The sequence below is a fragment of the Delphinapterus leucas genome, chromosome 18, assembly GCF_059928025.1.
Source record: "Delphinapterus leucas isolate spDelLeu-1000000601 "Yukka" chromosome 18, BTC_Dleu_Yukka2, whole genome shotgun sequence".
NCBI classification, from domain to species: Eukaryota; Metazoa; Chordata; class Mammalia; order Artiodactyla; family Monodontidae; genus Delphinapterus; species Delphinapterus leucas.
The window spans coordinates 11,501,115-11,526,158 of NC_143146.1; the positions used below are offsets into that span (position 1 = coordinate 11,501,115).

The 25,044-nt window shown below is 36.9% G+C and overlaps 1 protein-coding gene across 1 annotated transcript in view; it reads right to left on the bottom strand.

Moving 5' to 3' along the window:
• Window positions 1-25,044, bottom strand: part of TM9SF2 (transmembrane 9 superfamily member 2) — a 57,384-nt gene that overhangs the window by 21,309 nt on the left and 11,031 nt on the right. The window contains exons 2-9 of the mRNA XM_022576851.3: window positions 22,353-22,420; window positions 20,194-20,287; window positions 14,960-15,087; window positions 9,007-9,136; window positions 5,847-5,971; window positions 4,835-4,946; window positions 3,698-3,777; window positions 2,808-2,916 (exon numbers count right to left, since the gene is read on the bottom strand). Coding sequence (XP_022432559.2) covers window positions 2,808-2,916; window positions 3,698-3,777; window positions 4,835-4,946; window positions 5,847-5,971; window positions 9,007-9,136; window positions 14,960-15,087; window positions 20,194-20,287; window positions 22,353-22,420 — 846 coding nt within the window. The remainder of the gene's footprint in view (window positions 1-2,807; window positions 2,917-3,697; window positions 3,778-4,834; window positions 4,947-5,846; window positions 5,972-9,006; window positions 9,137-14,959; window positions 15,088-20,193; window positions 20,288-22,352; window positions 22,421-25,044) is intronic.

Sequence of the window (25,044 nt, forward strand, 5' to 3'; positions counted from 1 at the left end):
TCCTTCAAAATTTGGTCCCTGGTATTTTTTCAGCCTCCTCACTTAACATTTCATCCAGGGTACATCTGTATCCCTCCCCCAAATTCCCACTCAAATTTCTATCTTTGTGAGCAGTAGACAAGATTTAAAAACTAACATTCTAGTATTTTATAGTTTCACATTTTCATTTAGATCATTAATCATTTCAATATAAGCAATAAAGTTGGAATCTACCTTATTTTTTTTCTAGATGGCCACCCCCCTTATCCAAAACTATTCATCAAATCTATTTTTTCTTTGTTGATACACTTTTGTTAACCTCCAAATTTAGACTCATTATTATTATATATAGAAAATATTTACTTGGAATTTCTTCACCAATCCTCCTAAATCTCTCTTTAGGATTGTTATTTATTTATTTTCTACTAAAGTATTTCTATAGTAATTCCTTCAGGTCTGACAGACTGATTCACTGCTAAAGTATTTCTACAGACATTCCTTCAAGTGAAGGTGTGTTTGTGGTCAACTGGTTTTGTTAGTCTGAAAAAGGTATTTCACCTTCATTTTTGAAAGACAGCATCTCTGAGTACATGATTCTATGTAAATAGTTAATTTCTCTCACTACCAATTTAAAAATATTGTTTTGAGCTTCCATGGCCAATTTAATTGTTTTTCCTTTGCAGATGTTCACTCTTTTTCCCCTGTGGCTGATTCTAAGATCTCTTTTCTATGGTGTTCTGTGGTTTTGGCCAGTTGATCTAGGTGTGGATTTCATTTTATTTATTCCTTGGATATATTGTGTATCCTTTATCTATGGATTCTTATCTTTCATCTGTGCTGGAAAATCATAGCTGTTACTTTTTCATATATCTTATACTCTGTCATTAATAATCTTAATGTCTGAAATCTTTGGGACCTGGTGTAAATTTGTTGTTTATTGTAAATTTTTGTGAATTTCTGATTAATAGATCATACTTTATTGACCTTAAATGGGGGGAATCTTGCAAATCCAAATTTGAGAGACTTTCCTTCAGAGTATTTCTACTCGATTCTGCTGAGAATCAGAAGGCATTTACTAACCTAGAACCATTTTGCCCCCCTTCAAGAATCCAGGCTTAATACATAGGAGATTGAGGTTCACCATGACCCAAGGTTTAATGTCCCAATTGGTTAAAAACTTGATATAAGCACGGGCCCAAAGGAGACCTTCAACTTCTCATGCTTGTACTGCTTTCTGCTGTGGCCTCACTCAATTTGGGGGGATGGGGTGGATCTGGGGGAGTCCTTGGATACCTTGTTTTTTTCTTTTTTTTTAACATAACATAAGCCCAGCAATGAATCAAGTCTGGTACATCAAGGGCTAATTTGTTTATTCATTCATTCAACAAATATCTGTTGATCACCAACTATATGCTTGGCACTGTTTAAAACGCCAGAGGCACTACAGTGAGTATAACAGAAAAATTCCTCTTCTCATGAGTACACCTTCTCATTGGAAAGGCAGACAATAAACAAAATAAGGAAAATATATAGTACTCTAGATGGTGATAAGAAGTATGGATGTGGGGCGTGGGTGGAGAGGATGTAATTTTAATGGGTTGGTGAGGAAGGTCTCACCGGGAAGATCATATCTCAGTGAAGACCAGAAGCACGTGAGGGAGCTCTCTGAGGGATGAACACTTGAGGAAGACAGAAAAGCAACTGTAAAGGCCTGGAAATGGGAACCCGCCTGAGGTGTCTGAGGAACAGCAAGGCAACCAGCATGGCTGGAGCAGAGCTCCAAGAGCTACTGCAGAGACTTGCGGGCCACTGTAAAGACTATGGCTTCACTGAGTGCAGTGGAAGTCACTGGAGGGCTGTCATTGGGAGTGAAATGACCCTGAACAGATACGCTCTGATGGCTATGATAAGAGGCTGGCAGGAGGGAAAGAATGGGAGCAAGACTGGAAATAGGGTTTCCTGGCCTGTACCCCAAGGCCACCTCTGTACAAATAAAGAAAAAAATTCCATTAACTCAGCAATTATTTGGAATTGTCAATTATGAACAGAGTATTGTGAAATTATTTTAATCAAATATTTAATAAGGCATACAACCAATAAAATCATGGAAAAGAAACTGTGGAGTTCAAGTGCTAAAAAGCTTCTAAACATTAATATGTTCTTTTTTCTAATTAGAAAAAGACAGAGAGATGGGGAAAGCTAAGAAGCTGGGGAAGAGAAAACAATGAAAATCTGAGTTTTATGTATTCATTACAAGTAGTGATTCTTGTGGAAATTTTGTTAAAGAGCTGCTAGGAAATTAAAAAGTATAAAATGTAAAACATTATGCAACTTAAAATGCAAATAAATGAAGTTGAGGCATTAATTACTTTGAATCCACCAAAAGGTTGAAATGATAAAAACTCAGTTAAAATTAATTTTTAAAAATTAAACATACACACATATAAAAATTGCTTGGGAGCTATTCTACTCAACTTTGCTGTTTCACAAACGGAATGTCTGCTGGAAATAGAGACTCTGACAGAGTTGATGGCACGTAAGTGAAAAGAGGGCAGAGTTGGAGCTGTGCACCTGCACCCTTTCTGCAACCTCTACTGATGCAGATGCGGCTATGAACAGTTCAGCTCTGAGAGCTGCGGTCACTAAATTTCTACAGAAAACCAATCCTTAAGGATCATTTTCTTATTTGAAAATGTGAATTCAGGGTAACTTTTGAGAAGAATGTTTTAAAAGCAGATTCTGTCTAAAGCTATTATTTAAATTTTTTTCAAAGAAAAAATAAAGACTATCCTCGGCAGACCAAAGAACAGTTCAGATGTTTCACTCACCGTAGAATCCATCTGATTATATCTGGCAATATCTTTATGCAGCGTCCGTAGCATAATCATAGCCACCATTCCAGACAAGAAGAGGACAATGACCAAGGAATTCATGATGCTGCAGAAATAAGCATGTTAGGATTAATCTACAGCTTAATCTTTGGAACAGCAAAACTCTTTAAAAACTATTTATTGAGTAACATTAAAACAGCATTAATCAAATTAAAAACTTGACCTAAAATCCAACAAATTCAATGAACTGTGTTCTGCTGCACGGCCTTCTAGTGGATACATAACTGTATGTACTTATATAATTTTGTGGTCTGTTGAGAACTAGAATTTTTTTTCTCCACGGTCAACATTAATAACTACTGTGCCCAAATTAGGGCAACATAAGCTGCAAGGATCAACAATGGACTGGTCTGTACCCTCAAGAAATCTACTGAAAAAGTTACTCAGTAAATTAATGAGTATCAAAAAAGATTAGTCAGTAAAGTAGGAAAAGGAGAGTGATGGCACCATGAACAGCTCTCTAGATAGAAGTTCTGAGTCATGCTTAGAGAATAATAATAAACAGCTGTAACAGCCGCAGCGGCTTGTCTACTGAGCCCTCTTCCATGCCTGGTAAGGTGCTCAAATGCTCTGTTTCATTACCTTCTTCAATCCTCAGAATAGTCCCATGAGACAGGTTATTTCTAGATAAAGAAACGTACTCTGAGAAACTGGGTGATCTAGCCTGACTCACAACCAGTGACTGAAAGCCAGGACTGAATCCAAGTCTATCTAATTCAAAAGCCCAGCGTTCTGAATAACTGGAGAATCAGAGTGAATGGGATGTTCAAAGGGACAGAGAATAAAATAAGGACAGAGCATAAAGAAGATTAATTCTATACTCTTACCTAAACCACTGAATGTGGGTATGAGGCATAGATTCCAGAATGTAGTCCCATCTAGATGCCCATCTGATATTCTTATCTTCCTAGAGGGATTTAAAAACACACACACACACTCTTTAAATAAGAATTTGCCAATGAAGCGTATTAGGAATCCAAAAATTTCCATTCACAGCTTAACATTCCAGTCAATAGATACAATTCCTCATTATCATAACTTGGGTTGGTCATGAGACTTATGGACCTAGATTTACTCAAGTCTCAGGAAAATTAGGATAAAATTAAGCAGTAAATAAAAAACAAGAGTTCCTAAAAGTATCTAGTTACTTGTATTTTTTTAAAGTCTTACTTTAAATCTTAACTAGCAAAGGCTTATTTTAAATGTCAAGATTTAGAGCTTTAGAGTATTTAATTATTTTCAGAAAATTGAGTGGAATAGCTTATTCTTTATTCTCTTTGATGCTATCTATCTATACCTATAAGACATCTAACCAGACCAGAGTCATAACCTAGGTACCTGAGCATCTGGCAGGTGTCACCCACACTGAGCTCTTAATACCTAGAAAGAAATATGTACAATTTACTGCACCAGGCTTGCAAAATTACACACTATTTAGGGACAGTAAATGTCACAACTATATTGGATTGCCAAGATAGTTTATTAAAAATAGAGGTGGAATATTGCCCAAGATTCTCATAAAATGAACTTTTACTTTCCTCCTAAGAAAACACTCCCTTGAATTACCTAAGAACCTATATAGATTATCTACCATCAGGAAACTCTCCATTTAAGCTTACACTCAAATCCTGATTTTAAAAATGGTGTTGTTTGCCCAAATGCTTGTTGCACATCTTTGACACTTTCATACCACCCTTCATGCCTAATTTCTACCTTTTGCCTTGTTTGTATCTCCTATGGCTTAACACTTTTAATCAGGCTCAGTTCTCCAATTCCCCATACTTCTTATTTAAACGAAGACTTAGTTTCGAGGGCAATTATGTTGCTTGGTGCACTGACAAACTATTCCAAAAATTAACTCATTAAAAGCTTATCTGACAAGCTAATCATATTTCTAATTAGTTTAAGTAATATGAATTTAAAATCAATTTCTGAGTTATACTAAAGATAAAAATCACACTCACCTGGAAGCTAACAGAATAAGTATAGGCAATTCTGATCTCCCCAGAAGCCTTGTTACTTATATCCATGGGGGGTCCAGAGCAGTCTGTTTTATCTATATGGGTGTGCTTGAAGCTGTGGGAAGAAACATTTTGGCAAGATGCTGATAAAATAGTTTTTTTAAATGGAGTAAAGGTTAGAGATTTTGTACGTATTTCACAATGCTGCTGATAGTCAAAAGTGATTCATATCACACTGAATAGTACAAATATTTACTTCATATAAATAAATGGCTTAGTTATAAGTGTACACAATTGTTACTCAAAGTAAGAACCAAACTTTGGAAAACATTACTTGAAGAGCATTAAATAATCTTTAAAGAAATCAAAACAAACGCTGAGGGAGTTTAAATTAACTGCCATCCTGTTATGGCATGCATTGCTTTACCACTAGTGGCACAAGAAAATGGCTGTATCAGTTGGGTGGGGGAGTGGGGAGTCATGGAAAGAAAAGAATACTCAATCAAAGAAGCATCTCACAAATAACTGAGGAGTACTTTCACACTAAAAAAGCTGACAATGTGAAGAGATGTCCTTTCAATGACTTATCACATACTGGCATCTAACACTGCATGGAGACTTTCGAAATGACACACCAATCAGCTCATTTGGGCCTCTGAAAGCCACAAATATCTGAGGTAATGCTTTTCCACTGTAAAAGGGAACATGGTCCTAACCACTTATGCTCTCCATTCCAAGCTGACATAGAAAAGCTGTCAGAAACTGACTGAAAAACAAAACAAAAAGGCACCCTGGCTACTTACCATGACAGGAAAATAAATATTTGTATGGTTTCTCTGGGCAACCCATAACTCAATAACAAACCATGCTAAAGGAAGTTTTAGTAAAATCAATTAAAATACCAAATTATATGCCAGAATACTGATTAAGGAAAAAGTTAATTGGTCCCAAAATATTTATTCTTTGGATCTAAATTTCACTTACAGTTATTTATTTTTATCTATTGTATAATTACCTTTTTGGTTCAAGTTTAGCAGCCACTAATCTTGCTCCCATGGATCCAGTTTCAACAACATGGTAGTATATTTTGATGTCAACATGGTTAAAGATGTAAAATGTATCTCTTTCATGAAATTCTGACTGTGGAGCAGAACTTAAAGTTAGTGGTAGAAAACTGGCTATAAAAGTGTCGAAATATAAAATTTTAAAATAAGCCAAAACAAGTAAGAAAATTTGAACTTGGACAGAATTTTAATCCTTCCCCATGAAAATGTGTAAGTTTTAAGTTTAAACTTTTTTTTTTTTAATTGTAGTTGTTCTTTTTTTTTGCGGTACGCGGGCCTCTCACTGTTGTGGCCTCTCCCGTTGCGGAGCACAGGAGCACAGGCTCAGCGGCCATGGCTCACGGGTCTAGCAGCTCCGCGGCATGTGGGATCTTCCCGGACCGGGGCATGAACCCGTGTCCCCTGCATCAGCAGGCGGACTCTCAACCACTGCGCCACCAGGGAAGTCCTGAAGTACAGTTTTTAATAGAAGTACAATGTTGTGCTAGTTCCTGGCGTACAGCAAAGTGATTCAGTTATATATATATTCTTTTCCACTGTAGGTTATTACAAGATATTGAATACAGTTCCCTGTGCTATACAGTACAACCTTGTTTATTATATTTTATTTATAGTAGTTTGTATCAACTAATCCAAAACTCCTAATTTATCCTCCCCCCTCTTCCCCTTTGGTAACCATAAGTTTGTTTTCTATGTCTGTGAATCTGTTTCTATTTTGTAAGTAAGTTCATTTGTATCATTTTTTTAGATGCCACATATAAGTGATATCATATATTTGTCTTTCTCTGTCTGATGCACTTCACTTAGTATGATAATCTCTAGGTCCAACCATGTTGCTGCAAGAGGTATTATCTCATTCCTTTCTATGGCTGAGTAATATTCCATTGTGTGTGTGTATATACCACATCTTCTTTATCCACTCATCTGCTAATGGACATTTAGGTTGCTTCCATGTCTTGGCTATTATAAATAGTGCTGCTATGAATACTGGGGTGCATGGATCTTTTTGAATTAGTGTTTTTATCTTTTCCGGATACACGCCCAGGAGTGGGATTGCTGGATCATATGGTAACTCTATTTTTAGTTTCTTAAGGAACTTCCATACTGTCTTCCATAGTGGCTGCACCAACTTACATTCCCAGCAACAGTGTAGGAGGGTTCTCTTTTCTCCACACCCTCTCCAGCATTTATTATTTGTAGACTTTTTGACGATGGCCATTCTGACCGTTATGAAGTGATACCTCATTGTAGTATTTTGATTCTCATTTCTCTAATAACCAGTGATGTTAAACATCTTTTCACGTGCCTACTAGCCATCTGTATGTCTTCTGTGGAGAAATGTCTGTTTACGTCTTCGGGCCATTTTTTTGATTGGTTTGTTTTTTGTTGTTGTTGAGTTGTATGAGCTGTTCGTATATTTTGGAAATTAAGCCCTTGTCAGCTGCATCATTTGCAAATATTTTCTCACAATCTGTAGACTGTCTTTTCATTTTGCTTATGGTTTCCTTTGCTGTGCAAAAGCTTATAAGTTTGATTAGGTCCCATTTGTTTATTTTTGCTTTTATTTCTATTGCCTCGGAAGACTGACCTAAGAAAACATTACTACATGAGAAAACATGTCAGAAAATGTTTTGCCTATGTTCTTGTCTAGGAGTTTTATGGTGTCATGTCTTATAAAGTCTTTAAGCCACTTCGAGTTTATTTTTGTGTATGGTGTGAGGGAGAGTTCTAAGTTCACTGATTTACATGTGGCTGTCCAGCTTTCCCAGCACCACTTGCTAAAGAGATTGTCTTTTCTCCATTGCATATTCCTGCCTCTTGGTTGAATATTAATTGACCATAGTTGTGTGGGGGTTTATTTCTAGGCTCTCTATTCTGTTCCACTGATTCATATGTCTGTTTTTCTGCCAATACCATGCTGTTTGGATTTTTGTAGCTTTGTAGTATTGTCTGAAGTCTGGGAGAGTTATGCCTCCATAAGCTTAAACTCTTTATAAGCCAAAACTAACTGGCAGAGGTACAAATTACACTTCTTTAAAGTTTTAATTTTTACATAAAACTTTAAAAGTACCTGACAAGACATCTCTTATTGTCTAGCTTTTCCCTTAGAAAATAAAACAAATAAAATTTTAAATATTATATGTTATGAGCATGCTAAATGTTACACATTTTCCTCCATGGAAGTTTAAAACTTAAATGTTCCATTTAAGTTTTAAAAACTTAAAATGTTCCATTCTCCTCCATGGAAGTTTAAAACTTCAGAATAAACCAATAACCTAAATTATTCAAGAGTCCTTGGTCAAAAAAAAAAAAAAAAAAAGAGTCCTTGGTCAACTCTCACAAAAGCATTAACCAAATAACCAGTTTCATGATCGAGCTCATGCTAACTTCTACTACCAGGTCATATTCATTAAGAGATTAAATCAGGTTGACTTCATTATACAAAATTTAATATATATCCCCAATAATTATGATTACTTTCTAAATTAATGTCTTCACTTTATTATTTTATTTGTTAAATTGTAAAAGAATGGCCTCAAAGATTGAAACCTTTTAAAACAGGTATAATATCAAACTTTTACAATACAATATTCTATGGACTTAAATTTGCAATACAAATTTCATGGACTTATTATGATGTCTTTTTGGCAGTCAACCATGAACTTTTTTTTAATATGTAAGATTTATGAATTTAACTTTTAACAGAGTCAGAACATACAAAGTCCTAGCCCATAGCATAGTGTTTAGCATATAAGAGACACTGCCAGTAAATGTTAAACTGAATCTGAATTATTTTAGTTCTAGAGTTATAAATTGTTGATCTGGCTTAAATTTAAAGACTAGGTATGGGAATTCCCTGGTGGTCCAGTGGTTAGGACTCAGCGCTTTCACTGCAGCAGCCCGGGTTATCCCTGGTCAGGGAGCTAAGATTCTGCAACCTGCACGCCACAGCCAAAAAAATAAAACAAGGACAGAGTAGTTGTCCTTCAGAACATCTGAACTGCACTCATTCAATGAATATAACAATTTTTGTCCAGATAAAGATTGACTCCTTCTACCAAAAAGCCATATTTTAAAAAATAGCATAGAGTTAGTTTATCACAAACTTACGTTAATAACACAGGCATCTTTTGCATGGCCTTTATCTGTAATGTAACAGCCAATAGGAAATCCAGGATTACAGAACCTCTGACCATCTTCAACATCATAACACCATGTTACTGGCATATTATCCACAATCCTATGCACAGAAGTAAAAGTCAAGTTAGAAACCACCAAACATGACTAAGAATTACTTCCCAAATCTGTGTCAACACTTTGTAAAATTTAAATGTCTAAAAATGCCTTAAGGTATCAAAACTACAAAGAATTTTGATAAAATGTGGTACTTCATAAGTAATAGTATTGTGCCAATATCTGACGCACTGTAGTGGGAAAAAAAAAATCTCTACACCTTCTTTGAAAGGGAGTAAATAAATTAATTTACTGCGATCGCTAATATAACAATACCATTATCTAGACACCTAGGTATAACTTACCCTCAGCGAACACTCGAAAGCTCTAAATAGGTGCAAAGCAATATATTTAGTTCCTTGGGAACAGTTTATGGAATAGTATAGAAACAAACGTCTTTTATTACTCAGGTAGTTCAATAAAAAGGAGAAGAATATAACTGCAAGATATAGGGAAATATTCAACTTAAGGGCTATGTGAAAAAGTGAAAATAATAGTATCATCTATTAAAACCGTGTAAATCCAACTTATGTCTAAAAGAAATACTGCTATAAAGTTAGAGAAATAAATCTTTCAAGTTCTATAGTGAAAAAACTTTTTTTAAAAAAAGGATAAAAGAGTAAAATTTTGTAGTCCTTTATAATTACATTAAAGTGCGAGCATGGGGTCTCCTATGCCCAAAACGCATCACAGGATACAAATTTTAAAAATTACTAAAAATATACTAGCTGTATTACAGTCATAAGACAACACTCCAGGGCATGTTTTATTTGTGAATTAATGTACGCCTTAGGAAGTAAAATTATGATTCTATATTCACCCAGGGTGTACGTTAATGACCTAATAAAACATGTCTCGTCACACTTAAATGCTATTTAATAGTACCCAGTACACTAAATTTTAGAATCACCTACACTATTAAGTTTATTATTATTATAGCCAGCAGGCTAGTAGTTCCCATGAAAATACTAAAATATCAGAAGCATGAAAACCATGTTATATAATATAAATAATTCAGATTTTTTGGAGGCCTCAAGAATCAGTTAATTGCTTTAATTTTTTAGATAGACAATGAAGTTCAGTCAATGAATATATACTAGCAATATATTAATTTTAATATCTTTACACTATCATATCAGAGAGAGTACTACATAAAATTATAGTGCTAGTTACAAAATGAGAATTACGGGGCAATTTAGGGTTTTTTTAAAGGTGAACATCCTAAATTTATCATTTATATAATGCCTTGACATAACCTTTGCCTCGCTGGAAACAAAAAAAAACCCAACAAACCCTTGGAAATAAATGTAAGAAAACTTAAAGAATATAATTTTCAATTACTGCCTTGCTAAGTTGGGAAGTAGTAGCTATTGAAATTCATAACATCAAAAATATTTAAAAATTCTATTTTCAATCTGATATAGTGAAAAAGAGTATAAGAAGAGGACTCAAAAGGTTAAAGGTCGAATGACTGGCCCCAATTTTTTAACATTAAGGACTGCCTTCCATTATTTCCCTCTACCCTCATGGGCTCCATCTGAAACACTTCTGGCAGTCAAAGCTTCATTTATTAATAACTCAATTTTCCCAATAAATTAATTTCTAGAGTTTCTGATGAGAATGGAATAACCCATGTTGCCACAATACACTCAAAAAAATTTAAAAAAATGCAGCCAAAAGCAAAGAAACTTGGTATTTAGGTTACTCTACATAGTTTTTTAAATTTATTTATTTTTATTTTTTTTACATAGTTTTAACATAAGTTAATTTACACTATCTAACTGGGGTTTTGAATTTTTGAAAATAGCACATCATTCCCCTTTGCCAGCCTACTGGGATCCAAGATTGGCACTCACTAGACTAAAATATCTTCAAAGACCCCTCTCTGTCCAATAAGCCAGAGTCTGGTGGTTTTATGGTACTAAAAAAATTGAAGTACTTTGATAACTAGTTAAATAAATTACACTTTTATAAATAAAATGTCACAAAGACATGGAAACTTAGGCAAAAAGTATAATCACAAAACTTGTAGAGTAGAGGGAATTCAAGTGTCTGCTGCTGGTATCAAAACATTAGTCAGGGGACTTCCCTGGTGGTGCAATGGTTAAGAATCTGCCTGTCAATGCAGGGGACACAGGTTCGAGCCCTGGTGCGGGAAGATCCCACACGCCGCGGAGCAACTAAGCCCGTGAGCCACAACTACTGAAGCCCATGTACCTAGAGCCCATGCTCAGCAACAAGAAAGAAGCCACTGCAATGGGAAGCCTGCGCACTGCAGCGAAGGGTAGCTCCTGCTTGCCGCAACTAGAGAAAGCCTGTGTGCAGCAATGAAGACCCAAAGCAGCCAAAAATCAATAAGCAAATAAATTTATATAAAAAAAAATCAGTCAGTCTCAAGAATCAAGAAGTAGCTTAACATTATTGACAGAGTAAGCCAAGAAGATCCTCAAATTACATTCTAAAGTCCCAAATAAGAATTAAAAGTATTCATCAATTTAGATATAAAAATTAACTACTGTTAATTAACTGACTGTTCTCTATAATGAGAACAATGAGTTGGTGCACTAATAATCAGTCATTTTACTAGTTCAGAAGGTAGTGTGGTTAAAGTGCTATGGGGGAAGAACTACAGTTCATTCATGTGATGGAATGGTATACAATTACAAAAAGAATGAAGTAAATATAGATCTATAGATGTGCTTTACATAGAAAAATGCCCATATTTTCTTAAACAAAGTGATCAATTTCAGAATAATGTGTACAATAATTCCATTGTTATTTTAAAAGGTACATACTCTTTTTTTTTTTGCGGTACGCGGGCCTCTCACTGTTGTGGCCTCTCCCGTTGCGGAGCACAGGCTCCAGACGCACAGGCTCAGCGGCCATGGCCCACGGGCCCAGCCGCTCGGCGGCATGTGGGATCTTCGCGGACCGGGGCACGAACCCGTGTCCCCTGTATCGGCAGGCGGACTCTCAACCACTGCGCCACCAGGGAAGCCCGGTACATACTCTTTTATATACCTACATGTGCACAGAAATCTGGAAACAGGGCTTCCCTGGTGGCACAGTGGTTAAGAATCTGCCTGCCAATGCAAGGGACATGGGTTCGAGCCCTGGCCTGGGAAGATCCCACATGCCGCGGAGCAACTAAGCCCGTGTGCTACAACTACTGAGCCTGAGCTCTAGAGCCCTCAAGCCACAACTACTGAGCCCACATGCCACAACTACTGAAGCCTGCGCGCCTAGAGCCTGTGCTTCACAACGAGAAGCCACGACAATGAGAAGCCTGCGCACCGCAACGAAGAGTAGCCCCCAATCACCACAAGTAAAGAAAGCTTATGCACAGCAACAAAGACCCAACACAGCCAAAAATAAATAAATAAATTTATATTAAAAAAAAAATCTGGAAACATACAGGAGAAATAATAGTGCTACCTCTGGGGAGCAGGATTAAAGAAGTTGAGGGTAGTAGAAAACACTTTGTATAATCTTTCATATTTCTAAGGGTTCCTGCTATTTTATCTCTGTCAACTCTGCTATCTATGCTTAAAGTCAAATTACATAGTAAAAATGTCTGAAGTTAGCCAAGGACAGAAATATACTCAACTAATGGTTCACATAAATGCATCAATATGAATCAAATATTTTCTAAATGTGTAATGAACTGATTTAAGGACTAAAGCCCATTGCCTAGAATTACCAGACTGTATATCTGTGATATGGCTTAGATTTTTTGTTAATGGATTCAGACCTGAAATCATAAACTTTTCTGATTCAACTACAAAAATCACTATCCACCAGCATTGTTCCAGTTTATTTTTTTAGGCAGAACTGTTTAAGTTTGCAACTATTTTAAATTATTCTTCTTGTTATTAAGCATCTTGGGATCAAAACAGCACCTATGTTAATTGCATCATAAATAAGTTAAAAATATTTCTAAGTACTTTATTGTCAGGAATCTACTGAAGAAGAGGTGCTTCTATTATCTTTAAGAGGAAGACTCTAAACAGGATTCTAAGAACAGAGGGTAGAAGAGAAAGCTAAAAATCACCCATAGTGGGCTTCCCTGGTGGCGCAGTGGTTGAGAATCTGCCTGCTAATGCAGGGGACACGGGTTCGAGCCCTGGTCTGGGAAGTTCCCACATGCCGCGCAGTAACTAGGCCCGTGAGCCACAACTACTGAGCCTGCGTGTCTGGAGCCTGTGCTCCGCAACAAAAGAGGCCGCGATAGTGAGAGGCCCGTGCACCGCGATGAAGAGCGGCCCCTGCTTGCTACAACTAGAGAAAGCCCTCGCACAGAAACGAAGACGTAACACAGCAAAAATAAATAAATAAATAAATAAAAATCACCCATAGTGACCTAAAGAGTCATTCTTTCATTCAGTCAACAAATGGACAGCTGTCAGAGTAAATGGAGGTAGAAGGGGTGAAAATGAGCCTTAAGGCTCATAAGGACTGAGCCTTAAATATGATTTTGAAGGCTGGAAAGAACAATTTTAAGCAAAGAGAAAACACCAAGGGAAACTTTTCAATTACTGATGAATGAGAAATGTATCCTGAGTTACATTAACTCAGCAATTAAGTAGTATTCTCACAGTAGCTTACAGGAAAAAAGCTCTTGGCTTACCAGAAACCAAAGAAATGAAGACATGGAGGAGACTTTCAAGTTCCTGTTAGCACTGAGGGTCAGATGAGAAAGAAGCTGACGCAAGTGTAACAGGTACGTTTCCTTCCTTCTAACAGAGCCCTGCTATGGGAGACTCATTTCTATGTGGTTCAGTTGTATTTTACCCAGGTCTAGCCAATCAGAGTGAATCACCCTAATCACAGACTCGTTCATGAATGGGCATGTGACCCAGGGTTGTCCCTCTCTAGGACTTTTTTGTTCTACGTGTACGGAGGGGAGGATGGGGAGAAACCAAGGAGGCAAGAGGGAATGAGAGGTTCCAACAATCCTACTGAGCCACAGGATCTGGTCATGTCCAAACTGAAATCAATGGTTCTCACCTCCCTGAGTGAGGGCAAACAGGTCTGAGATAGTGACAGGACAAACATTCAAGAGGAAGTCTACAAAGACAGTCTTCCTGTTCACCACCACCAGCACCTTACACTTTTTGGAAGAGGCAAAACATATGTAAACCATGACCACCAGAGAATACAGGCATTTGTTGGCAAAATTATCTGGAAGAATAACAATTGGTTATATTTAAAAAGTTGGGTTTTCGAGACCCTTTTTTAATACTGTTTGAATATTGTATAGTAAGTAAATACTCCTGGGGAAGCAAAAAAAAATTTTTTAATGCTTTTTGATTATGATGCAAACTGGTAAAAACATTGTTAATGTTACGTCATGTTTATAAAATAAAAAACAGATTACACAAATTACAAGTATTTTTATTGGAAGTAGATGCTATTTCTCAAATATCAAATGAAAGTTAAATTTTGTTTTCCTATGGTCTTTTTCACAGACTGCAAGTATAAAATAACAGTATTTTTCTAGAAGACTGATCCAGGTCCTTTCCCAAAGCATAAATATGCTCCTTTTAACTATGTATGAATAAAAGAAGTGCTCTAGGAAACAGGTCTGTGTACCTAAACAAGTACCAGATATTACAATAATCTAAGTGCAGAAAATGATGATACTTCAAGCTGTCAACCTTAGTAATCCTCTGGCAAATAAAAGTCACTACTTCATATTACTAATAACAAAAAAAGGAAATAAATTTATTTGCTATTTTTATAGAATCAATGAAGTATTTACACATTCAATGAAACAGAGGTTTCTTCTTGAAAAGGAAAAAGCCCAAAATCCCAAATCTCCACGTCTTACCAGTGATGTTGATAATTCAGTAACATGCTTTTTTTCAAGAATTCTAACTTTTGTTTGTCTTCAGCTTTCTCTGTATGGTATGTTTTTGTACAAACAAGCTTACAGGTCTCCTCCTTATTAAATGTAAACTGTATTAAAATAAAGTGGAAAGCAAATTAAGAAAAAATATCCAGGTCCTTCATGCCTGTAACATAAATAGAGTAAAAGCACTGGTCTCCTTAAATTACTTAAGTGCATTAATATTGATAATAAACATACAGAAATTCCCCACAGATCAAGCAGATTTAAATTTCAATCTTATTCTGTTTCTCTAAAACACTAAGTCATCAATTTTTCTTTTAATAAGTAACAGTTTTTATTTTTATTTTTGATAATTTCAACCAACCCATCTCTTAAATATAAGTGAGTCCTAGGAGGGGAAAATACCCACACGTAGAACAAAACAACATCAGTATCTCCATAATAATGTCCCCTCATAATGTTTTGGAAATTATGGATTTGAAGGCTTTCTATTAATAAACAGGTAAGGTTTTATGTCTATGTATTATTCATTCAGTGGATATTTGTTAAGTGTCTCCTATGCACCAGGTGATGGAGGTTCAGCAGTGAACAACACAGACTGTGATGACACAAGAAAAAGTTAAATCTGGATGTCTAGAATCAGAAAAAATGTGATTCTTTTTACTCACATTTGAAAAGATTGTCAATTTTTAGGATGCTATGTAATAACAAAGTTGAAACAAAAATTGATAATTTTTTAAACCAAAGTTTAAAAACTAAGGAGTCCTCCAATTCTGGAGTCTAGGACTTATTTCATGAGCATGAAAACACACACATTATATTATTCACAACATATTATATAATGTAGGTTTACTTTACCAGGGCCTATTTATGCCTTAATTTAAAAAGTCCATTTCCTAGTTTTCTTAAGGCTATAATTTATTAAACTAATTATATATACTCCATAATGTAACTATATATAGTCCAATACACCTTTTAATAAATTCAAACTTTATTACAGGGAGTAAAAAAAAACCCAACTTGCATATGTTTCACTTCAGAGTAGTCCATTCTTTTATACATTATTTATTAAAATCCCTAAACCAGTTATTGTACATCATCTGACAAACCAATGTTTCAAGTGTAGTTCACTGCTGCCACCTGTCAGCCAATAGTTTCGTTCTCAAGGCGTTGCTATTTCTGTGAATACAGCAATATTTATGTAAATATTTAATAGTTTAAATCTTATATGAACCTTATAGGTTCCATCTAAAAGACCGGGAAATGAAAAAAACAAACGTATACATACTAAGGAATCAGAGGGATGTGTCAAACTTAAAGCAGAGAAGAGACATTATTAGTTACCACAAAAGTAGCAAATCTTACACCGCAGTCCGACGCTCACTGGACTCAGGCAAGTCAACGGTGTGTTCAATTGTGAAGGAAAACAGCAACGCTAAAGACGACACTTATCCATCATAATAAACACTTATTACCTCATGTAACCCTCCTAACAGCCCTATGACGAAGTCTTTGCTGACTCCTCCTCCATCTTCCTGACCCATTAATACCAACTGCCTCAAGGCCCGGTCCTTGGAATTCTTCTCTTCACTATTTTTACCCACTCCCTTGGGGAGTTGATCAATTCCTGGCTTCAAATACCAACTATACACTAATGATTCTCAAATACACGTATCTAGGCTGAACCCCTCCTCCAAACTGCAGACACGTATCTTCAACTGTTAACTCAACATCCCTACTTGTATGCCTACCAAACATCTCATGTCATGTCAAAACAAACTCTTCCCCATTCCCTCCAAACCTGCTCTTCCCCCAGACTTTCCTATCTTAGAAAACAGAAACTCCACACCCCACATCCCACCTCTCGGCAAACTGTTGGTCCCAACTTCAAAACACAGCCAGTTTCTGAGATGCTGACCGCTTCACAACTCCCACCCTTACCCCAATGATCTGAGTCACCATCAAGTCATGCATATTTTCATGACTGATAGTGAGAGACTCCTAACTTGCCTCCTGGCTTCTCACTCTCCCACGGTCCATTCTCTCTACAACAGTCCTGGTGATCCTGTTAAAATCTAACCCTACCCAAAACCCTTCAGTGCTAACCATCTTGCCCAGATGTACAGGTCAAAGTCTTTACAATGGCCTATGAGTGGGCTACATGATGTGGTCCTATTACTCCTTTGCCCTCATTTCCCACTATTCTCTGTCTTGCTCACCTGCTTGAGTTGCACCAATTTTTCTCTGTACCTTGAATACACTGGGTGAGCGACATCTCAGAACCTTTGCTTTTGCTGCGTCCTTCACCACATCCTCCCCTCTCCCCACGAATTCACATGGCTCACTCCCTTACTTGCTTCAAGTGTTTTGCTCACCTCTCACGTAAGACTTTCTCTGGCCTATTTAAAATTGAAAATTCTCCATCCACCATCCCTGATTTATCTTCAATAGTTCTTTCATCAGCAACTGACACACCATGTGTTTCAGTAATTCGTTTTGTTTCCTTCTCCCCATCAGAATACAAGTCCACGAGGACAGAGACTTTTTTGGTTCACTTCTGTACCCCACAACTACCACAGTGCCAGGCACGTGAAAGACATTCAGCAGTTGTGTTAACTGACTGCATGAGTGAATATGAGTGGTTAGACTTGAGATTTTATGATCCTGTGATAGGTGGCTCCAGCTTCACATAATGCACACGATATCTTGCACAGTTTTTTTCCCGACCTCAACAAAAGTCATCGATAAAATGGCAAAGCAGATTTGGGGTTTTGTTTTGTTGCTGGTTGCTACCATTATTTTTACTGCAGATCTAAACGAAGGCAAAATTCTTTGAAAAGAAAGGATAAAGAATCAATACTGAAATCAATGCTGAAAAATACGTCAATACATTTATGGTTGCCTTGGGGAAAAAAATCTGATATCTTGGTCCCATGTTTCTGTTAACCTATGCCTTGATCTTAAGAAATGCTTGCTCTGTCTCTTTAAGCTTGGGGCTTAAAGAACTTGTTTTAGCACAAATCTTGATCCTAAAAAATTCTAGAAAACTCCGGGAAAATGTTAGGTGCATTCTTTCTCCATTTTAAAACACTCCTTCTGTTCTTCTATTTTACCTCAACTCCTAGGACAAAATTAAATCTGAAAAGCACTAGGCCTGGGCTTCCCTGGTGGCGCAGTGGTTAAGAATCCGCCTGCCAATGCAGGGGACACGGGTTCGAGCCCTGGTCCGGGAAGATCCCACATGCCGCGGAACAACTAAGCCCGTTAGCTACAACTACTGAAGCCTGCATGCCTAGAGCCCATGCTCCACAACAAGAGAAGCCCACGCACCGCAAGGAAGAGCAGTCCCCGCTCACCTCAACTAGAGAAGGCCTGCGCACAGCAACAAAGATCCAACGCAGCCAAAAAAAAAAAAAAAAAGCACTAGTCCTAAAAGAAGGGTCTTTTGCATAAGCAAGGCATAATCTTTACATAAAAATAAATGAACCCTGAGTAGAATCCTACTAAAGAAGTAATTTACCTTTAAAGTCTACACCAAAGGGACAAAACTTCTCTATGGATTTGCATATTTTGCTGTTTACTGTTGGAGGCTCCTGTTGTCCCTCAAGTTCACTGAAGGTGTTACTGATGCTCTTCCCGCCTTCCATCATTTCTTAAGATCAAGGCATAAATAAACAGAAAGATGGGACTGAGATACCAAAGGAGTATTTTAAGGTAGTTATACAATTTAATAAATATGCTGAAAATCACCCTCTGCTATAAAAAGAATGCAGCAATTTCCAAAGTAATCTTTTAAAATATCACATCAGGGAAATATTATACAATTAATATGCTTGCCCTACTCAATACCACCCATGTCCATATATTTTGAGTTCCTTCTTTCCCAGTGACTTCATCTCATTAGGTCTTCAAATCTGCTGTCTTTGAAAATTAAAAAAAAAAACAAACTCTGGCATCTTTACGGTAGAAAATCTCAAATTAAAACATTTTAAGAGGACATACTTACGGTTGAAAACTATGAACCAGTAGTGAATTAAAGGTGTACAATTATGTCTTCCCCCAGTGCTTCACGGTGTAGATACGGTGCTGGAGTAAGAGGGTTAATGGGACTAACCGAGGCTTTTTGGGGATTTGCTGGACAGATGCTCAACGTAGTAAGGGCCAAGGGAGACAGACGGTGGTGCTTAGTGAGAAAGCAGGCAAGGCAGCTAATCATGGGGTCACAGAAGAGACGGGTGTGACACCAAGAGAGGGAGCTGTTAGGCTGGGGTCAGGTTACAGTCACTGAAATGAGTATGCCCACATGGACAGATACCCACAGAGAGTTAAAGAAAAATGCACAGTGCAGAATAATATTTTAAAACATAAACACACACATTTAATTCTGTTTATATATGCTTGTAAGTACATGGAAAATTTCAGGAAAGATTAACAAGAAACTGTGATGTGGAACAGGGCGGCGGGGGGAGAGAAACTTCCTTTTCTTTTTATAGTCTGTATCATTTAGTTTTGTATACGGTGATACATTATTATTACAAACTAGTTTAATTTTTCTAAAAGAGAGAGATACATTATTCTTTGTGCAGCAGGAGAGCAGATATAAAATGAACAGGGGACTGTGAAATTCAGAAGGATAACAGGCTTAAAAGATAACAGATTTAAAAGGCAGAATAATTTTGGATGATGAAGTACATATATTGAAGAGAATATCTTATATTGTGCTTAGCTTGGTTCAACTGATGTCCTAAAAATGTATCAAAGATGTACCAAATATACTTCCACTGATCAAAACAGAAAGGTTAGCTTCCCCAAAACCCAATGGGAAAGCTGAAGTAGTGCTTTATCTGCTAATACGGAAATTCTAGGGATTCTGTTCCCAAATGAAGTTACTGGGACAACTCTTCATAACTGAAAGCTGGGTTCCAGGTCCCTCTGTAAGGTGAGGCAGGGAGTCTGAGCACTTTTAGGCCACCACCTTATCATTTATTGATATAATACTGACTGTTGGAAATGTTCCTTTGAACAAACTTATTTATGACATATCGTGAGAAGGGGAGGGATACTTCTAAACTGTGACTTTAAGAAATTTTTCCTGGATGCGAAAGAGAAATGAATTCCTTCTTAGCTAAGTTATCACAGGCTTTTCTACAAGGTGGGGAGAAAAAAGAAAAAAGATACAACTAAATAACTTTTATATAACACTGAATACAAACCTTATATGGTGACGGTTCAATTCTTTCCCCAAATAACACCTGACCTAGATTTTCAGATGGGCGTTTTCCTTCTGATGCTTGGCAAAAATCAAACCTGCGGGCAAGAATATTTAAGTTTTTAAGCATAAAAGGAAGCAATGAGATATCAAACCCCTAGCCAACCTAGAGGACAGATTAGGTACTGATCACTCTAGTAGATGAATAAGAAATATATTCCTACTCCAAGTTCCATGTACCACATCTCCCCAACACAACAAAAAAAAACACCTGAAAATTATGCCTTAGAATGCTTTGATTTTTAAATAATACTTTTATTAAGATGTAAATTATAGAATTTAAAAACTTGATACATTATAATTTATTGTTGTTCATTTCAATGATAAAATTATTTACACCCTAGTCTTCAAGGGAATTTTGCATAACTCATCTCTTTTTGTTATCCTTCTAATTCAAATATTTACTTAATGACATTTCAAGAAGATGTGTCAACTACATGGGTTTCTGTCTCATCCCAATATACTGGCCAACATGAAAAGCTAGACCGGCACAGTGATGGCTACAGACTAGTTAGATCCCTAAGAGGAAGATGAATCTTGGGTGATAAAAAAACTGGGGCTGGGGCTTCCCTGGTGGCGCAGTGGTTGAGAGTCCGCCTGCCGATGCAGGGGACACGGGTTCGTGCCCCGGTCCGGGAGGATCCCACATGCCGCGGAGCGGCTGGGCCCGTGAGCCATGGCCGCTGAGCCTGCGGGTCCGGAGCCTGTGCTCCGCAACGGGAGAGGCCACAACACTGAGAGGCCCGCGTACCGCAAAAAAAAAAAACAAAAAACTGGGGCTGGAAAGTCCCCAAATGAAGATTCTCCATCTACTGGATATAAGAGATTAACTGAGTTTTCCCAAGAATAGCCACAAAGATTTAAGGAGAGAGATTTGTTTATTTAACAAAACAAAAACTAGAAAAAGTATCCAAAGTTACATAAATTATGGTCCATTCATTCATGAAATTTGTATTCTCTTCTTACATGTTTAGGCACATGGATTCTTGTAGGATAGTCAAACTTTTTGTTTGACTAAAATAAACATATTTTCTTTCAAAACTCTTAGATACCAGAGAAATTTAGAAGCCAACTAAAATTTAGGAACATATTTTATACCCAATATGGAATATAGTGCTCAAATGAACAAAGGATATTTATGCAGCATTTTTTATAATATCAAAAAATGGAAATAATGAAATGCTCATAAATAGAGAATTAGTGAAACAAATCATACACAGACTCTATACGATCTCTACAAAGGGATAATAAACAGCTACTAAAAAGACTGAGGTAGCTGTGTATTAATATAGAAAAGATGTCCAAATAGATTCAGTGAGAAAAACAAGGTGCAAATAAAATACATAAACCTGCTTTCATTTAAAACAAAAATGGGGCTTCTCCGCTGGCACAGTGGTTGAGAATCTGCCTGCCAATGCAGGGGACACGGGTTCGATCCCTGGTCTGGGAAGATCCCACATGCCGCGGAGCAACTAAGCTCATGAGCCACAACTACTGAGCCCACGTGCTGCAACTACTGAAGCCCGTGCGCCTAGAGCCCATGCTCCACAATGAGAGAAGCCACTGAAATGAGAAGCCCGCGCACCACAACGAAGAGTAGCCCCCGCTCGCCACAACTAGAGAAAGTCTGCACACAGCAACGAAGACCCAACACAGCCAAAAATAAATAAATTTTTAAAAAATGTATAAATGTGGTTGTGTATGTTAGAATAAGCAGGGAAAAAATGCAGGGGGCAGACAACAAAGCAGTTATTTCTGGAGATTGATTATGTGGGACATATGGATTTTGTTGAAAACTATGTGGGTTTTTTTATAATCAAAAAAATTAAAACAAAATGGCTATTTGTCCAGTCAGGTAAAAAAAGGAATTCATTGTTTTCGTTGGTGCTTCTGTTGCACTGCAAAGTGACATCAACAGATCACATTTCACATTTTAACCCTACCTTAGAAATAAACAATACCCCTTTTAGAAATGTTTTCAGGCCCTGTACATTTTTTAAATGCATATGAATTTATCCATAACTGTGGAGAAAGTAAAGTTCTAAATGTACAAAATTCTGATGAGTCATAAAATTTCAAAAAAAACCAAGCTGAAAAACTTACGCTGTATATTCATAAGGAAGAACAGATTCCACTGAGTCAAGCCTGTTCACAAATAGTTCTATTTCAGCCTGAAAATGAAGAAACACAGAATTAGAATATAAACAACTAGAGACCAAAACTTAGGTCACGCCTAGAATTAAAAAGGAATTTGACTCTTGAAATGAGAAATTTTATGATATCCAACTCACTTTAAAGAATTACTTATAAATCCATTCACTGAGTAGATTTATATGCATTTAAATTACAATAAAATAATTTTCAGTTGCAAATGTCTCCAATAGTTTCTAAATGCTTTAAGTTCTAAAAATTTCTAAAAAATTAAATAAGTATTTAAATTAAATAAGGTATCACTCACTACATCAATATAGATTGTTTTTAAAAATCTGGTTTTCAAATTCAGTATTTCATTCTGCAGCACAAAGATAATTTTTATTTTTAAACAGTTTTAAAAAAACATTCTCGGGGCTTCCCTGGTGGCGCAGTGGTTAAGAATCCGCCTGCCAATGCAGGGGACACAGGCTCGAGCCCTGGTCCAGGAAGATCCCACACATCGTGGAGCAACTAAGACTGTGCGCCACAACTACTGAGCCTGCGGTCTAGAGCCCGCAAGCCACAACTACTGAAGCCCGAGTGCCTAGAGCCCGTGCTCCGCAGCAAGAGAAGTCACCGCAATGAGAAGCCTGCACACAGCAACAAAGAGTAGCCCCTGCTCGCCCCAAGTAGAGAAAGCCCGTGCGCAGCAACGAAGACCCAATGCAGCCAAAAATAAAAAAATTAATTAAAAAAAAACACAAAACATTCTCACAGCATTCAAGGAATGCTGCCAACGAGAAAAAGAGAAATGGATGCATCCAAGAAATATTTTGAAAATAAATTTGATAGGACTGATTGGTTTTATGTGAGAGTAAAGATAACACACGCCCTAAGTTTAAAGAAGAGAGATGCTTTAATTTTCTGATTTTGACAAGAAACAAAAGGGACATTGGAAGAGGATTAGGTTTGAGGGGAGAGATCGTGAGTTTGTCTTTAGACATGTTTTGTTTGAAGTGCCTTTGAGATACCTAAGTGTAGAAGGATAAACAGTCATGGCATTCAGAAAAAAAATCTGGAGGTATGAATTTGAGACACATCTGCGATTAAATTCAATATGAGACCACTAAACTTTGGCTAAAAGTTTTCAAAAGCTATAACACCTGTGGCTCTTTGAAATGTGAAGTGGTTACAGCCTTTTGGAAAGCAAAATACATGCATTCTTCCACCCAGCAATCCTACTTATGAGAACTTATCTCCTAGGAATAAAATCATGTGTGCACAAGAGATCATGTATAAGAATGTATACTGCAGACTTGTTCATTAAAAGACTAGAAACATATTGTAGTATGCCTGTTGATAGTAAATTAGCTATTAAACACCATGGGACCATTAAAAAAAAAAAGAAATGTTGCCAGGTAGGTAAGAAATTTCTAGATCAATTGTACTAGAAACACAATCTCATGCTCTTAAGCAGACAGGAGACAGACAATGACAACATGGTTTAATTCTGGAGGACTGCTTTGATCAATTTGAGAATGCTTAACTACAAAGGTAGTAACAGAGAATAAATTCATAAAGACCAAATCAAGGTCAACAACAGAGGAGAGGGAGAAAAGCTGTATCAACTTCCTAGGAAATATGGGCTAACTCAAAGCCACACCTTCCTACTGAAGCTCCCAGGATTTCTTCAAGGTATATTTGAAGTTCCAAAGGAACTTGTACCCAGGTACCCACTCTCCCAATAGGGGCTCATTGCTACTCAATACAGAATTCTTCAGTTGAAAATGTCAGTAAGTAACCTGTGCCCTGAAGTACTTTTGGTACTAACCAAAAACAATTAAATAGGAGCTGTTTACCTGTATTTTACAGGGTTAGATCACTATGGCTGCCTCTGGACTCTGATCTGAGGCTACCTGGAAGAGCATAAAGCCACATTTGCCATTTTGATCTCATTTACTAGTGCTGTCAGCAGTCTTCTATACCTGTTAACACCCCAAAAGTGAGACAAAATGTTCAATGTACAAAAACTAATTAATACACTGTCATTTGAAAAACAGCAAAACACAGTGGGCAAAAGAAGACCTCTGGGGCCAGTTTGCCTGGGTTCAAATCCCAGCTTTACCACTTATACTTGGTCAAATTATTTAGCATCTCAGTTTCCTCATGGGTGCTTCAGTTTCTTTATCTGCAAAATGGGGATAACAGTAACTACCTCACAGAGGTATGAGGATTAAATGAGTTAACATTTATAAAGTATGTCAAACAGTGCCTAATACATGAAGTGCTATGTATTTGTTAAATAAAGGAAACCAAATAAATTTAATGATATTCACAATAGGGAATGCCTAAACTACACTGCTCATCCACTAAAATGCCCATCCAATATTCATGATATACAATGGAAGACATTAGCCTTTGTACACGGTACTGAAAACACACATAAAACCCCTAAAACCGTACTGAAATAAAATGACAACTCAATGGTAACACTGTCTCAAACACAAAAAAAAGTTTAACTGTGTCTCCTTGTACAAAATACTGAAGACTATATCACTGGTCTTTCTGGCTAAGAAGATAATGGGACATGATATTTAAGTTTACAGAATGCTTGAGTAATTATCACAAACTTATATAACTGTTGTGAAGGCAAAATTCCCCG